At 44.1% G+C, this 16,979-nt stretch overlaps 1 protein-coding gene across 3 annotated transcripts in view; it reads right to left on the bottom strand.

The window, feature by feature from the left end:
* Positions 1 to 304: 304 nt before the first annotated feature.
* Positions 305 to 16,979, bottom strand: part of FAT1 (FAT atypical cadherin 1) — a 93,932-nt gene continuing 77,257 nt past the window's right edge. The window contains exons 16-28 of one of the 3 annotated variants that reach the window (XR_004315421.1): positions 16,646 to 16,789; positions 15,957 to 16,154; positions 14,755 to 15,556; positions 14,488 to 14,619; positions 12,915 to 13,072; positions 11,770 to 12,232; positions 10,945 to 11,098; positions 10,673 to 10,783; positions 8,556 to 9,187; positions 7,835 to 7,972; positions 7,265 to 7,317; positions 2,785 to 2,820; positions 1,672 to 1,774 (exon numbers count right to left, since the gene is read on the bottom strand). Coding sequence is in view for 2 of the 3 variants with exons in the window: in XM_032468651.1 (XP_032324542.1) it covers positions 1,146 to 1,774; positions 2,785 to 2,820; positions 7,835 to 7,972; positions 8,556 to 9,187; positions 10,673 to 10,783; positions 10,945 to 11,098; positions 11,770 to 12,232; positions 12,915 to 13,072; positions 14,488 to 14,619; positions 14,755 to 15,556; positions 15,957 to 16,154; positions 16,646 to 16,789 (3,597 nt within the window). In the remaining variant the exon portion in view is untranslated. Of the gene's footprint in view, positions 1,775 to 2,784; positions 2,821 to 7,264; positions 7,318 to 7,834; positions 7,973 to 8,555; positions 9,188 to 10,672; positions 10,784 to 10,944; positions 11,099 to 11,769; positions 12,233 to 12,914; positions 13,073 to 14,487; positions 14,620 to 14,754; positions 15,557 to 15,956; positions 16,155 to 16,645; positions 16,790 to 16,979 lie in introns of all 3 variants that reach the window. The other 2 variants (XM_032468651.1, XM_032468652.1) reach the window with 2 other exon arrangements.

Genomic DNA, 16,979 nt, shown 5'->3' with positions numbered 1-16,979 from the left:
AAAAATTTTGACATTTCCAAAGGAAAATATTTATTATAGAAAAGAGCACTATTTGCCTTTATACCTTTAGTTCTGAGCAGAATCAAGTGGCCATTTACTGCCACCCTGTGGCAACAACTGTAAGTACAGCCTAGTTTTGGCCATTGGAAGACTTTCCACATTCAAGTCAAAGAAGCTATATCCATCTTTTCACCCACCTATCCATCCATCCATCCATCCATCCTTCCATCCTTCCTTCTTTCTCAATTCATTAACTGAATCCTAAACAGGAGCATAAATATGGAAGAAAAACAGGCAGTAAAGCTAAAGTATTTTATTAATAATTTATTGTCAGTAAGAAAGACTGGCTAATGGTAGTTTTCAGTAAAAACCTTTACAAGACCATTGCATCACAAATATACAGACACTATAAAAACTGTGTCATGGTGGTTTTGGTTCTAAACAGGTATGCAGAAGGTCCCCAGTACACTTTCCAGTAATGAAAAATGTTTGTAATTCTAAAATACAGCAACCCATTTATTTAAGACATGTCCATGTACCAGATCTGTCTTCATCCTATGTACAGCTAGAAATGAATGACTATATTGAAATGTATTAACGAAATGCCATATTTTAGCTGAAAAGGACATATAATGAAACCCTGGTTATATTAAAAAAAAACAAAAACAAAAACAAAAAAACAACAGGGTGCTAGGTAATGACACTAACACCACCAAAATCCAGTCAAAAACAAATAGCACAAAATAGCTTGAAAATCTAGTTAAAACTATGAAAAATCAAATCTGTACATAAAATTTACAAAAAAAAAAAGGCAGGAAAATTAAAATAATCGAATCTATATAAATACATGAATCATGCTAACAAGATAGTACGACTGATTTTCGTTGCATTATTTTAACACAGACAGATGTCAATACAGAACGATGTTCAGAAATGGCCCAGAGGACGTAGGTCTCGTCGCATGACAGTAGGTCGGGACACCGGAGATGGCTAACAGGTCAGGAGGCGCGGGATTCAGTGCAGCCATGCTCATTGCAGCTCACCGAAAAAAGCGCGCAAGCACTGCTGCAGAGAACAACGCAGGAGAGCGCGGAGAGAACCTCTAGGTTCAGGGAAGTTCAGGCACTTTGGGGGGAGTCTGAGCGTCAGACCTCCGTATGCTGCTGCGAATCGAGCGGGGGGACCGTCACCTCTTCGAAGTGGCCGTCGTCCCCGCTCTCGTAGTCACTCATCATGACCTCGGACTCCGCGTCGCAGCAGGCGGACACGTCGGAGCAGGAAGCCGCGGCGGCGTACACGGACAAGGGCAGGCTTTCTACAGCGGGGGCGTCAAAGTTCCTCTGGTACCCCGGGGGCGGCGGGCTGCAGGGCTCTCTACGAGTACTGTTCTCACCAGGGCCTGCCTTCTGAGGTTCAGACACGTCGACGGGGTAGAAACTGGGCAGGTACTGGTTCAAGTTGAACCTCTGCCGGTTTCTCCAAGAAGACCCCAAGCTCCCGGCGGCGGGCATGTCTCTAGGAGGGTGTATGGACTCAAACTGATCGCTGAATTCCGGAGGCAGGGGCGGCAGCTCGTCGGGCGCGGGGAAGTCTTCTGGCGGCGGTGGAAAATCACTTTCGATGTCGTAGCCTCCAGGGTAGTAGTCCGTATCGATGGCGCTGGGGTCTGCCGCGTACAGGGGTGTCTGCTCATCGATAACCTCGTAATTGGGGAACTCCTGGATGTCTGGCAGAGGAACGCTTGGCATCCAATCCGACGTATCCCAGTGATACCCTTGGCAGAGAAGAAAACAGATTTCAATGTGTTTTCCTCCCGAGCATCTGTGCCACGGAAAAAAGAGCTCAGCGTATGCAACAGGCACAGTGCGCAGGCGTCCCCGCACATGGCGGGTCACAGCACTTTGGAAACCCCTGGTCTCTGCTTGAAGACAGCCTCCCATCTCGAACCAGTTTTAAGAACCTCTACGAATTAGGCTCTGCTTCTAAAACGTGGACTTACAGTTAACGTAAGTACCTAACATTCAAAGAAATGAAGTTTTAACAGAAGCAGTGTGCTAGTGGCTACATCACATGCACTTTTCTTCAAATGATTCCAATCATCCTTTCAGCTTTCGTTCTGTAATTTAGAACCCATTCACGAAGAAGAGCATTAGTTCAGTCTCAGGACATCAGTAGAGTTTTGTCCTTTCAGAAAGAAGTCTCTATTTATTTTATCAAATCAAAGTATCAAATGTTACTTAATCTGCACTATCTGTCATTTAAAAAATGCTAAGTAATGCGAGTCTTTAAAATAACAAAAGTAATCTTAGCATGCTAAAATTAAAAAAAAATTTCCTTTATAATAACGTCATATGCTTAATATTAAAAATTGTACTTTTTTCATCAGCCCTAAAAACCCCACCAAATTATATTAATATAGTGACATATGAAAAGCATGCCTCCAAATCAAGCAAAATGCAATCAAACCCTGAAAAATATAACAGAGTTTTTGAAAAACTACAACAGCCAAATTTTTGTTATTTTAAAAAGGACTAAGGATCATTTTCAACTACATAAAAGTGTAAATATTAAAAAAAAAAAACCCTCCCAATTTGGGGGTAGTTCCCACCCCTGCACCCTCTGAGGATTTTTGAAATCCTTTGCAGGAAAAGGTGAGGCAGTCGGCGTTTAGGATGCAGGCACAAACAACCAGGTACTAGTTACTGCGCAAACACGCGAAGCAAGTCAGAGCTGTGCCAATCTGCTCTAGCGAGTATCAGTGAACAACTGGCATGCATAAGTCACCTCTTGATTTGCTGAGGTCAGGAGCAGCCAAAGACTCTTTTGGTGGCAGAGTAGAGAGAAAAGAAAACACGTGTAATTAAAAGAGAAAGACGGCTGAAAAGGCAATAATAAAGCTAAGTACATAACACGACAGGAACTGTTTTCCGAGGCCCAGTCAGCCATGGACTGTGCCTGTCAACCATTATCCGTGAAAATTCCAAATGGTGAGAAACTTGTGCAGCACGGATAAAATGGGACGTGGGAGTGGAGCAAAAAGATGAGTGACAATGAATGAGACTCTGCCAGGAAACTCAGACATGGTTTTACTTTCTCTCCCTGGTCTCTGGCAGGCTAATCCTGAAAACACAGGACTTTGTTAGGAATAATTAACATGAAGTCTGTAGGCGCTAATGAAACATAAATTGATAAGGAATTGAAATGACACCCTCATTTTATGGAGAAGTGCTATGAAGTCATTTTCCCCCCTAAGGCTCAGTAACAGCAGGCCACTTAGGCGATGATCCAAATACATAAGCTGCAGCTACTTAGGGGACACGCTTTATTTACAGCACAACATAGCCTTCACGTGTCTGTTCAACTCAGAAACCACCAACACATTTACTTACAAACAGCTAAAAGAAAATCTCTCCAAACCATGCCCATTTGGAATATGATTTACGTTGACACTGTCCACCCTGCCTGCACTGAACGCCCCTGGCTGCACTGAACCTGGGCCCACCCGAAGCTGTAGCAACCCCTGCTCTCTCAGAGTTCTCCTTTTACACCCAGGACTCCAGCACGAAGCCCAGAAAGGTGCCGGGAGTCGCGGGACCCCGGGGACAGGCTGCTCACCCGGCCAGAGCGGCAGGCTCTTATCTTTGAAAAGGGGGTGGGAACCCCTTAGTTATTATGAGGATTAATCAGTAACGCAGGTCAAGCACTGACTGCTGGCCGTCAGCATGACTCTCGTTACTGGGGAAGCAGGAATCACAGTGATGAGTGATTTTCTAAACAAGGTCAACTGTTTTCTTATGTTCTTTCAATGATGTTCTTGAAAACCCATGAGATAAAGTCATTTGGAACAAATAAGACTTGACTGATGGTTCTCTTCCAGGAATTCAAATCAAAAACTGAAAAAATTGTGGTGATTCTAAAAAAATGATAAGCGAGTATTTAGCTAACACGTATCTTTTTTTATTCTAAAAAGGATGCAAAAAACGTAAAAATACAGGATTTAAATTTAAAAAGAAAACAGGATTAATAACTATGGTACTAAACAGGCACTCAATAATTCTTAAATTTAAACTAGTTTCCAATTTTAAACTCAATTTATATTTAATATGACAATTTTTTTTAATGAAGGAGATTGCAATGAAATAACTGTTTACATTCTGCTTCTTTAAACTCTGTCAATATTTGAAACACTATAATTTCATCGTAGGAAAACTAGAAGTCACTAGACAAAATACATTTGACTTTCTGATTCACCAAGCAAAAGACATGGTACATCTTGGGGAAGTAAGTGTTACTCTCATCAGTAACTGTAACTGGTAAACACTGAAACCACGCCCCCGCCCACCCTATCAAATCTGCCTTGAAAGCATCCTTCTTCTCACCTAAATCCTGACAACAGACTTGTCTGAGCAAAAAGGGCCCCTGAGCTTTATGTTCTCTTGGTGATCTATGCCGTAGTTCTCAAAGTGTGATTCCCTAAACCAGTAACACGAGAATTAACTGGGGGCTTGTTAGAAACACAAATTCTCAGGGCCCAACCCAGATCTACGCCATCATGACCCCTGGGGCTGGGGCCCCCGCTACCCGGCTTCTAACAAGCCCTCCAGAGATCTGATTTACAATCTGGAAATGCCTGTGCGGTCTGCACGTGATTGCTCGAATTTCAGTGCACTGATAAATGGCTAACTTAAAATAAGGCAGGTAGTTCTTATCATTTTGAACAGATAAAGCCTCATATTAAATGATTTTCACTCCACCAAATATAAAAATATACCTTCTACAATTTCCTTGATCATACTCAGGGAAAACCCAAAAGGGAAGAGTTGGTTAGAGGTAATTATAAAAGCTGTGTGCTATTAAGTCTTACTCCTATCCATATGAAGAGAATTTTTTATATTTAAAAATATTTTTGGATAGAATTATCTCTAACTTCTCAGTATCGGGTCATATAAAGGCAGCTGTGAAGACCCTATGGGTGACATCTGGCATCTGTGAAAGTTCACTGTGAACGGCAAGAAGTCACAAAGACTATATACAAATATAAACGTATTTTTGCAATGTACCTGGAATAATGAATACACACACTGCACAAAACAGAAGTACTCAACCTCCTCAGAACCATAACAGAAGGACTTTTTCTAGCACTATAATAGGCACAAACACACAACTCCAGGGACGGTCACTGTGAACACAGACACAGAGCACACACATGACTGTACCTTCTTTAGTCACCATGTCAACTACAGCATTGACAAGGTGTATTACAGTCACTATGGAAGCTTGTAAAAAGGTACAAAAGGAGTAAATTAGGAAAATCTTCAGTTAGTTAGGAAACAGTACATTAAATAGGACTTCTTGATTATATAATTTCAACCTTGTAATTTAAAAATGTGAATATTTTAACTACATCATATAATTATGCACGACCCCTGAACTCTGTTCCTTACATGTCTCAGAGATTTTTCTAATCAAGCTATATATTTGTTATTATTCATCAAAGGAACAGAGTAAACATTATATTGTAATCTAGGAAAAAATTTTTTAGCTATAAATTTGTTTCACAATTAAAATTATGAAACAAATCATGACAAAACAATCTTTATTTTAACATCCCATGGACAAAAGACTTCACATTCAAAGAATCAAATACTTGCTAAGCCAATTCTCTGGGTCCATTTAATAAACTCATACATTGTTCCCAAGAAAAAAAAATTAAGAGCTAGATAACCAGGTAAAATACGCAATATAAATACAAAAATGGCTTTGTCTCTGTTCTATGTACTCCCACCCCAATTTTCTTGTCTTTTTTTCAGACGCATTAACAGCTGGTGAGCTAACATACCAGCAGAGAAATGCAGACTGTCTGGCTGTTTCCTGTGTAAATTCTCTTTTCATTCGTGATTTGAATTGTTTTGAAGCATCTATGCCAAGATAAGTAAGTATGCATGTAACAGGCAGAAGGATGGCCCTCAGAGATGTCCACATCCTAATCCTGGGAACCTGTGAGCATGTGACCATCCTTGGCAAAAGGGACTTTGCTGATGGCATTAAGTTAACGGTCTTGAGATGGGGAGCTTTTCCTGAATAATCTGTGCAGGCCCAGTGTGATCACAAGGGTTCTAAAAAGGACAGAAACTTTCCCAGCTATGATTGGAGGCAGATATGACAACAGAAGAATGGCCAGTGAGATGCAATGTTGTCGTCTTTGAAAGATGGAGGAATAAGCTATGAGCCAAGGAATGTGGGCACTTCCAGAAGCCGGACAAGGTGGAGGAGACAGGTTCTCCTCTGGAATCTCCAGAAAGGAGGCAGCCCTGCTGACACCTTAGTTCTAACCTACAGAGACACGCGCTAGAGCTCCACCCGAGAGAACCAGAAGATAAATAATTCATCGTGTTTTAAGCAGCTATGTTTGTAGTTACCTATTACAACAGCCTTAGAAAACAAAACATAAACTAAATACACCCCTGATACAGAGTTTAATCTTATGATTGATAATTAAAATTATGATAAAGACTAACATACACATACTCCTGGATATGTTTTTTTCCTCACATTGTATTATCTGGCAATTAATGTTCATAACTAATTTAACTATAGTTTAGTAAAAGTATTCAGGAGTATTAAGAATGATGTTCCAATGGAAAAAAAAACTAGGAAAAGAAATAAAATACTGACAAAATTCCAAAATGTATTTATGAAGAGTGTTTAAGGACTAAGATATAATTACACAAATTGGCAACTCTAACGTCTTAGAATTAAACCTGATGAAAGAAATAATCGTATTTTGTTGTTGTTGGCTTAATAGGCAAAGCTAGGTTCACAGACGTCATTACTAAAAAATAAACACAGGTGTACTTTGATGTCATACATAACATGCTTGAAATGGCTCAGGAATGAATGGAATGTCCTTAGTTTGGAAAAGGACTCTGCAGTCTATTATGGACAAGATTACTGTGGATATAGAGATAACCAAAATAATTATTAGTGAGATATTTCTTTCCATCAATAAAATATTTTAAATGTTTACACATGCATTTTTATGCAAAATAAATTACAGTCAAACTGGCTAATTCTGACATTCAAAAATTTCCACTGTACACTCACTCCGTTGTGTTACTGAATATTGACAGTTTTCTCTACTGGTATGTGCTAAGACGGCAAAGCTGGTTACCAACGCAGTTTGCCCTAGGAAATCAGATTAACGTAACTGGCACCAAAGATCCCACTGTCAAACTTTCTTCATTAGAAATATAATCAAACTTACTAGCAATCTCTTAAACTGTGCTCTCAGTCAGTACGCTCTGATCCAAATGCGAGCTGAGGCCGCAGGGGAGTCGGGGGGAGAGACAAATGAGACCTTGTAATACCACAGGTGCTACTGAAGGCGAACATTTCAGGCTCCAACATCTCCTCCCAGGGGTGCAGGGGTGTGAGCCTGTGCGCGTGGGGCATGCTCAAGGAAGCTGTGACAAGGGTTTCTTAAAAAACCTACAAAACTTCTATAATATTCACTATCATGGAAAAAAAAGTCAATCCGGAATTAACCAATCGGATAGACATTATCTGTCAATTAATTATATTTTCTTCCTTATTACCGAGCAGTTGCTACGGTTCAAATACCTAAGCATTTGGAACATTTTAGGTGTTTTCCCCAGCGGATGTTCATGCAAGGATGTCCAAGGCACTGCTTAACGGGGGTCCGAAGTGAAACGTGACAACAATCTGAGACCCGACCGGGGCACTGGGCGCGCCCACGTGATTCTATGACCTCGCGTGAACAGGGCTGTGGACAGTGAGCGGGCGAGCCCGAGCGCGCAAGCTTCCGTTCACTCACCATTGTCGTCGCACGACTCCGACTGAAAGGAGCTCAGGGACTGCACTTCAGACAGGCTTTCCCGGGCACTGTATGGCTGAGAAGGCTTTTCCTCCAGCGGTTTTTTGGAGAGACAGGGCTCCAGATCCACTACTTTGGCTGAAAGGAGGAGACGACAGACAGTTCAGCTCCATGAAGGCAAAGACTGCTTTGTTCCCGGCTGTATCCTGACCCAAAGCCCGCGTGACCCAAAGGCTGCCCGAGACCGATGTAATAGAACAATTAAGAGGAAAAAAGAGAAGCATCGGATGAAAGACAAAAACCCCAAACTGACAAATATTCCTGCAGAATCACAGAAAAGAAATTCGCAATAAACTTGCCTGCGGATATCATGAGACAACACTGGGGAATTAAAATTTTGTTTGAAAATGGTACACAGGCCTTTTTCAAAGCATCAAATATATTAGTCACGCAACTAATATAAATACTGTCACTTCTTCTGGCCATGTCTGAAAAAACCTGCATCATGCAAATGCCCCCCCAATATTTTTGTGATAATAATCCCCCCAAATTGGAGTTGAGAACCCACATCAATCCCCAAAATGAAGGGATCTTTCCAGGTGAACTGGAACACGACTGGATGCAATTTCTCAATCAGGATAACATCACAGCCACAGCGCTCAGCCGGGGCTCAGGCACCAGGAAGAGATTTCCCGATGGAGGTGAAAGGAGCTGCTCCTACCATCGTAGTCGAAGTCCCAGCTGGGCTTCTGGATGGAGTCGCTGTCGGAAGGAGAGTTGGAAGGCGGCGGGGGAGGCAGGTTGGGGGCCACGCTGCAGACGGCCACGGCCTTGCGGTGTCCGTGCACCGACTCGGGGTTAAAGGTGCTGAACTCGGGGTGCTCGGGGATAGCCGACCCTTCAAAGGAGTTTCGGTCAAGGTTGTTCCTAGAGTCACTTGGGATGCTCGGAGTGTAGGAAATAGGACGGACAGGCACCTGGGGTGGGACGTCGGAGTAGATGTTCTTATTTAGCTTGGAATCAAAGTACGGTCTCTGCAGGAACGCGGCACTGGGTCCCAAGTGTTTGTCCTCAGGTTCCGGCTGCTGCTTTTTCTTTCGACTTATCATCTTGCGGCAGAAGACAAACACCACCACCAGCAGAAATATCCCCGTGATAAAAACAATGATGCCGACCCCCTCGGCCAGGCCGATGTTCCACGGCGTGGACACGTACTGGTTGGGGGCCACGTCCTCGCAGTGCCTCCCTTTGTACTCGTGGCTGCAGTTGCAGTGATAGGAGCCGTGTGTGTTCTCGCAAGGGGCCCCGTTGCGGCAGGGGTTCCCCGCACACTCGTCCACGTCACTCTGACACCTGTTGGGACAGCCCAGACTCAGGAGAGAGGCCTTTGTGACACGAATCAGGATGGGCCTGGCCTGTACATCTCAGACACTAACGCCTACTCCCTCCTTAGTAAGATCCACCCAGAATGGAGCCAAATATGTCAAACCACCAAGGAACAACAGTCCGACAACCGTAAGTACACACAAACCCTTTCCTGGAGTAATTCACCATTTGGTTCTGTGCTCTGTACGAGTGGGCAATGAACATTACGTCGAGGTGATGTTTAACTGCCATTTTTCTAAGGATTTCACAGGTTACTAAGTCAAACTCACAGGCTAAACCTCAGTTTGTCTTGATTTCTGATCCAGAAACTTAGAATGGGCACATTGATATGTGTATTCTAAGAGGCTTTATTAGATTTCTCTGAGAATGTTCCTGTGTGGGGTTATGACAGATCCAGAAAGCATGTGAAAACCTAGAAGAATCCTTGCTTCCCATCTTTAAATGTGTCTCCCTGTTGAAAACCTCCTTCAGCTCCTCGTCCTACCAGAATCGTCCACATGCAAGTCCCCACCCCTCTGCCTTCCCCAGTGGACATATTTTGTACCGGTACAGATCTACCTGACACTTCTCAAACCCTTCCCCCTGTAATAAAATGTATCCACTTTCCATCCTCTATGCTCACCTGGCATGAGCATTCTGATTACTGAGATAATTCATCAAATATACTGAGTATTGACTAGAACCAGGAAGGCAGAGTTAGGAATGAAGACTACGTGACTGACGGCCAAATTCAAGACCATATCCACCACCGGAGTAAGACATCATGTGAATCCCTGCCAGCAGGTCCCACTTCAAGCCTTCGAACAAGACTGACATGATGAAGGCGTTTCTAAATGGACAGCACTAGGCACTTATAGATAACATGCACTGGGGAATTTTTTAAACTGAATTGGTGGAAAGTCTAAGGTGAAGAGACATCTGGAACTAAAAGCCTGTCCTTTCAAGGTCACCAAGCACCTCAGCGCCTCATTTTCTTCACTTGGAAAAAAATGATCACCTCTCAGGATTACGGAAGGCTCACAAAATATAATGAGAGAGTTGAGGACCGTTTGAGATGCTACATAAATGATGAAAAAACGTCATTACCCTCACCCTCGAAGAGAGATGGGTAACAAATCCATAGGTGTCTGCTTTAAAAACACCACAATCTTATGCATTCCACTAACATCCACTTCTTGCAAATACCCATACATTCTCTATTTATAAATAATATTTCTAAAGTATGGAAACATTACATATGCAAGCATATACTATTCAAGCATTATAATATTATATTCATCTGCTCAATATTTCCTTCTTTTAAAGATGAAAAGATAAATTATTCAGGGAGCCAACAGGAGCTCTGAATTCAAATTTGGAAGCAGTGTAGTCCAAATAAAGTTTTGTTGCATCTGCTAATCATTGTGACATGAAAGACAGGTACAAATATAAATCCTGAAAAAAGCCAGTTACCTTTCTCCCCTAAAACCTGGGTCACACTGACAGACAGCACCATCCAAACTGTCAAAACATGTCCCACCATTTTTGCAGGGTTCATCCTTGCAGTATGGACTAAGCTGGCATCTAAAAAATAAGGAAAAAATAAGCATAAACCTTGATCTTTCTACAGCAAACAAATACAGCAAAACAGAAAACATGAACAAATGTAGACATTTTATGTACGTGATTACATTAGACATTTTAATGCTACAATTAACGATGAAAGTTAAGAAAAACAGACACACCTCTGCCCAGTATACAACCCTCTGCACTGGCAAACGAAGTCTCCATTGTCCACGAGGCAGGTACCACCGTACAGGCATGGGTTGGAGGCACACGGATTGACGCTCACCTCACAGTAGGTCCCTATGTACAAGGCATTGCATTTGCAGTAATAACCTAAGCCAGCGAAAGGGAACAACAAAGTCCTGTCATTCAGTGGCTCAGAAAGTCTTAGGACACTGTGTTTACATTTAGGTTAAGCAGGTGAAGACTTAGCTCACCAAGATCTGTAAAACCTAGTAAAGTTCCCAGTCTCTCTGGGTAAAGAGTTCTCAGCAGAACCTCCACTGCTGGTATCACCAAAACAAAGAACTGAAGGGAGAACTCATAATTAGCTTGAGTTCATCGTAATTTATGAGGGGCCCAAGGCCTTCTGGAATGCCACACTCCCACTCCTGTGTAGAGCAAGCCTGTCCCCTTGCTGGGCCATCAGATCCCCGGAGGCCTTGAGAAGAACCAAAGGACCCCATTCTAACCCCCTGGGGCAGTGTCCATGCTGCTGGAAGCAGAGTCCAGGATCCGCCGTGGCTGCCTGCGGCTACTGGTGCAGAATGGACACGCCACAGCGTGTCTGCAGCCCAGCGGGGAGACACTGGCCCTGCAGCTGCTTCAGGACCACGTCTAAGCTCCCGCGTGGCTCGAGCACCTCTCCGGCCACGCAGATGCCACACTGACGCTTGTGCGTCAAAACCGACCGAATAAAAAGGGAAAAACAGAAACCCGTGGGGAACTGCCCCTTGAGCGCATGCAGGTGTAACACGTACAAAACATGCCCTTGCGAAGCCTACCTCCAGTTGGGGAGGGGTTGCACACGCCTCCATTCTGGCAAGGGTTGCTCGAGCAGTCTTCCGTGGCTGTTAACAAGCACCCCGGGGACACGTCCACCGATTCCTCAATGTGCGCGTAGCTCCTTGGTTTGCTGTTCAGGGGGAGCTCCTGCCCATTCAAATAAATGGAGCCCATACAACCCCTGAAGCCACTGCCAACCTGGGGGGTTCTACCATGCCGGGAGCCCTGCTGACGGACGTGGCCACCGAAAAACACGTGGTTATCCAGGTTGAGGGTCTTCAGTGTCCCCGGGGCCGTGCCCGAGGCCGTGTGGACTTGGTCCAGAACCAGCCTGGCGTAGTTTCCGTTCACTTCAAGAGACACTGCGTGCCACAGTCCGTCGTTGACCTGGATGCTCTGCACGGAGACAATGCCGGGGCCGCTCCCACAGTCGAATTTGTACTGCAGTCTCCCGTTATGAATCTGTGACGGAAACAATCACTGGTCACGTTACTCTCACACGGCCTGCAAGGACAGTTTCTGATCAAACACCTAACGAAGACGTGTGTTTGGTGATGGAAGGCAGAAACTCAGCAAGGCCTTGCGCTGAAGTGCTACAGAGAATGTGCTCGTTTGTTCACTGTGCACATGACCTGGTAAGAACGGACCTTTTAGGGATATCAAGTGCCAACTGCACATCCTAAAGGCATCGTGCAGGCAACTGATAACTAACCATCAACTGAACCACCACCAAAAACAGCATTAGGGAATATCAAAAGTCAAAAATGAATCATGCTTTGAAAAAAACAGTAGGCAAGCCAATGATCACTTCAAGCATATGGAGGATCTCCCTGTAAACTCTAACATTAATAAGGTGTAATGTCACTTAGAGTCTGAATGTAGCTGTCACAGGTAACTAAAAATGTTTCTAAAAAATAGAAGTAAATCTCTAAGTTATTGCAGAGCAAAAAGAGCTTTTCATCCCACGAACTTTCACCCCCCAAACTTAAGTGTGGGTATCAACAAACCATTTGAATGTAGAATTCAGACACTTCATTATGCTGATTTTATTTTTTTTCCAAAAGCAGAAAATCTGAACATAAAACAGAATTTATGTTTCTAGAGCCTTCCACGATCGGAGGTACAAACATGCACACGTGCTCACCTCCAAGATGCTGTAGTCAGTCCCCCGAGCATACATGGCAACCGCATGAGCAGAATACGTCCGCAGCCTCATGGTCAGCTTCATCTCCAACTTGTTTTCATTTTCCATTAGACGGTATTTCACAAAGCTGTTCCCAGTAAACGTTATGGATGAACTTCCTGTGAATCACGGAGGAAAAAATAAATCAGATCCAAGTTTAACCATATTCTGAAGAGGGTGAACAAATCTACCCCCACCCCAACAGATCCAAGTTTTGAACCCAAGATTGTAACAGTGTAACATTGAATTCAGTGGGAAATGTCTATCTGCTTAACAAAGAGTGCAGCACGACTGGATCTCCACTTGGAGAGAGTAGATTAGACTACTGCATCACAGAGAAATCAATTCTAAAATAATGAAAGATCTAGACATAAAATATCCAATATAAACTACTAGAAAACAATCTAGGAAAATATTTATATAGTCTCAAGGTGGTTTGGGAGACCCTCTCTTTCAAGATATAAAACAATCCTCACTCTTCAAAAACGATGAAGATAATATCAATTCAGAGATGAAAAGTGTGATGTAAAATTACGCAGAAGCGACAAAATAAAAATTAAACAAATCAAAAGATCAGTAATCAGAGAGCAGGATGCAGATCATGTTAATACTCGTAACACACAAAGAGCTCCACACATTAAAAAGAACAAACAGACAAATAATCCAGACAATCAAGCAAAGCGTATGAACAGGCCAGTCACAGAAGAGGACGTGGTAACAGGCAAGGAGTAAATGAAAAGACACCTTGCATAAGTAGCTAGGAAAAATGCAATTAAAATAATCAGATAATCATTTCATGCCCATTAGATGGCGGAATGTGTTTTTTTTATTGGAAACCTTCAACACTGGCAAGAGAATGGGGCATGAGACCTTCACACATGAGTGGAAGAAACAGGAATGGGTACCACTTTTTTGGAAACTAATATACTAGTATATTTACAAATTAAAAAGGTGCTTCATCTCTGACAGAGCTGAGTCCTAGTCTTACAATCTGCTGCACAGAAATGAAAGCACCAACACGTGAGGACACACGCACGAAGATTCTTCTTTTCACATAAGACATAACCTGAGTCTCCACACACGAGGACAATGCTGAATGAACGGTGGTGCAGCCAAGCCAGGGAAGGCTGTGCAGCCACCGAGAAGCACTGGAGCTTGGAAGGATGCTCATAATATCCCGCTAAGCAGAGGGAAAGAGGACTATGCTAGATATGATCACTTTTTAACTTCTTTAAAAAAAAAAAAAAAGCAGAGTGTGAGAGAAAAAGAACAGTAAGTCTGTGCACATGGGATTGTGTGTCTACGTGAGCTCTGGGGACAGAGAAGGAAGAACATCAAATTATTAACTCAGGTGAGTTGAAGAGGAGGGAAAAAGTTACTACTTTATTCATCATCTCTATGTCCGACTTGTTACAATAAACACACTTTACAATCCTTATGAACTCCAACAAAGAAGAAAATGGTAAGAAACATTGCAAGTCACTTTTTGAAAAAAAAAGAAAAAAAAAAGCATTCTTAATCACTGAGCTCTCACCTGGGCACTGACCGAACTTGCCACCTGGACAGACGCAGCTGTACGTCTCCTCTCTGGGATGAGCGACACATTCAGACCCTTCAGGGCACGGACTGTCTTCACACCCATGATGCACAAGTGGGCATTTTCCATCTTTGTTTAAAAAGAAGAGGGGAGGGGGGAGAGCTAATTAATAGGAGCTTCAAGAAAACGACCTTACTGTGCAGCCTTCGGAGGCTGCTCGTGAAGTATCTGCACTGTCTGTTTCCACAGACGTCCGCGTGTTACCTTTGCAGAGGCACACAGCTGTCCTCCGGTGGCGGGGAGTCACAAAACTCAGTCTGGCCGTGCTATGAGTGGACATCACATTTTCGTCCACAGACACCTTCTCATCACAGAATTTCCACGGGCAATCCAGTCCTGCACAGAGCTTCTGGAATACATCCAATATCCTCACACCAATGATCTCCTCAATATCAGTCACGGAAGAATTAATCTTGTGCAGAAGAAGTTTTGTGGAAACCTGGGCGCCACCTGACTTCTCTACAAAAAGCAAGACGTCCAGGTGTGGATGTGGCTCAGAGGGCTGTAGACTAATGATCTGAATGTCGTTCCTTCTCACACCCAGGATGTTCCGCAAAGCTCGCTGGAAGTTGCGCCAATAGTCGCCCACGAACTCTTCGGGGGTGAGGTTGGCAAAGCGGATAGCGATGGTCTGGTTCAGCATCTCCTGGGTCACCTGTCGGATGTGCACCATGATGTCAGCCGCCGTCGTAAACCTCCCATCCGTCACGCTGACGTTGAGGAGGTACTGCCCGATGTCCAGCTTCTTGTGGGCGATCAGCTTACCCCCCGTGCTGGACACAGAGAAGAGGTTGTCCATCTGGGGGTCTAGACTGTAGGTTAACGTGTCATACACGTCCTGGTCGGTCGCGTGGACCTTCCCAATGACACCACCCGAGTACTCCTCTCCAAAAGCAGTGACGAAGATTTCCAGGGGCAAGATCGCAGGAGGATAGATGCTCTCTTCAACGACCCTAATGTCAACGTACGTCAGAGACGACAGCGGAGGCTTTCCATTATCTGCCACCTACGAGGAAAGGGGAAAAAAAAATCACCTTCATCTTTGTTTACAGCTTCTTAGTTAAAATGTATTTTTGTTGTTCGAGTTCCAAAATACTATCAATTGTTAGATGCTTAATCCGCCATGTGAGCATTATCAAGGACAGGATAAACACCTCTTTTTGGCTTTTTCACTGATTCATATTGAAATTCAGCTCCACCAATGTCTATGATAAAGTCACCGAACAAATAAATAAGCCCCTCCTCAAAGTGCTTTGGGATAAAAATAAAGATCTGACAAAGAACAAAAAAAGCCCCTCATTCTAATTCAGTTTTGTCTTCTCATGAAACGTAAACTGTTTACATTTGGGAAGATAACCACCAAAAGCAGGAATCCACAATAAAATCATAAAGAAAGGCTGTCATACCTTAACGTGCAGGAGGTAATGATCTTTCACTTTCCTATTTATGGCAGCCGAGGTCAGGAGGACTCCCTGCTGGTTGACTTCAAACGCGCCATCCTCATTTCCACCCACGATGCTGAAGGAGAAGGGCGGGCCGTTGTGAGAGGAGTCCCTGTCGGTCACGGCCAGCTGCAGCACGCGGAACCCCACCGGCTTGTTCTCCTGCGCAGAGTGAGGGAACCACACAGCTGTCAACACCACCCCACCGCACAGGCATGCTTTCTATCAGACAGAACATACAGAAAACAGACTTTGCTGCTCCATCTGAAAGGAGGAGAGAGAGGGTGGCAGTGATGGGGAGGAGGGAAGGAGAAGAGGGAAAGGAGGGGCGGTGAGAAGAAAGGTGTGGGGGAGGTGGGGGAGGGGTAGGGGAGGCAGGATGGGTGTCTGGAGGGGGAGGGGAGGGAGGGCCAAGGAGGAAATGCAAGGGTGAAGAATCAAGCTACGAGAACAGCTTAAAAACCGAAGCACAAAAAGAAGAGAGAGAAAAGCATCCGGGGAAGGCCCATCGTTTAGTATTGATGGACACCCCCGTAATGTCACTCTTCCCATTTTTCTAAAAAGCAGTCTTTGGAAAAGAAAGAAACTTCAAAGGAACAACTGAGGCCACTGAAGGAGCTCATGTGAACAGGGGGGCGCTGACTGGAGCTCACCTGGATGATGAGGCTGTGGTTCTCCTTGGAGAAGACGGGGGCGTTGTCATTGACGTCAGACACGTCGATGTTCACGGTGGTCGTGTTGACCCTGGGGGGACTGCCGTTGTCAGAAGCCTGCACAGTGAGCGTGTAACCTGAAATCTTTCCGGGGAAGAGACAGAGAGAATGCGTGTCATCTCCACGAGCCCCGAGAACAGGGCTCACCCTGCAGTGTGCCTCTGCCCACCTGGAGGGGCACAACCGTGTCCTGTAGGTGGGCGACTCGTTAACCTACAGACAAGCACCCTGCAACTGACTGTCTGCGAAATGGAATGTATTTGCCCAACAGAAA

The sequence above is a fragment of the Camelus ferus genome, chromosome 26 (genome assembly GCF_009834535.1).
Source record: "Camelus ferus isolate YT-003-E chromosome 26, BCGSAC_Cfer_1.0, whole genome shotgun sequence".
NCBI classification, from domain to species: domain Eukaryota; kingdom Metazoa; phylum Chordata; class Mammalia; order Artiodactyla; family Camelidae; genus Camelus; species Camelus ferus.
This window is presented reverse-complemented; position numbering and strand designations above follow the sequence as displayed.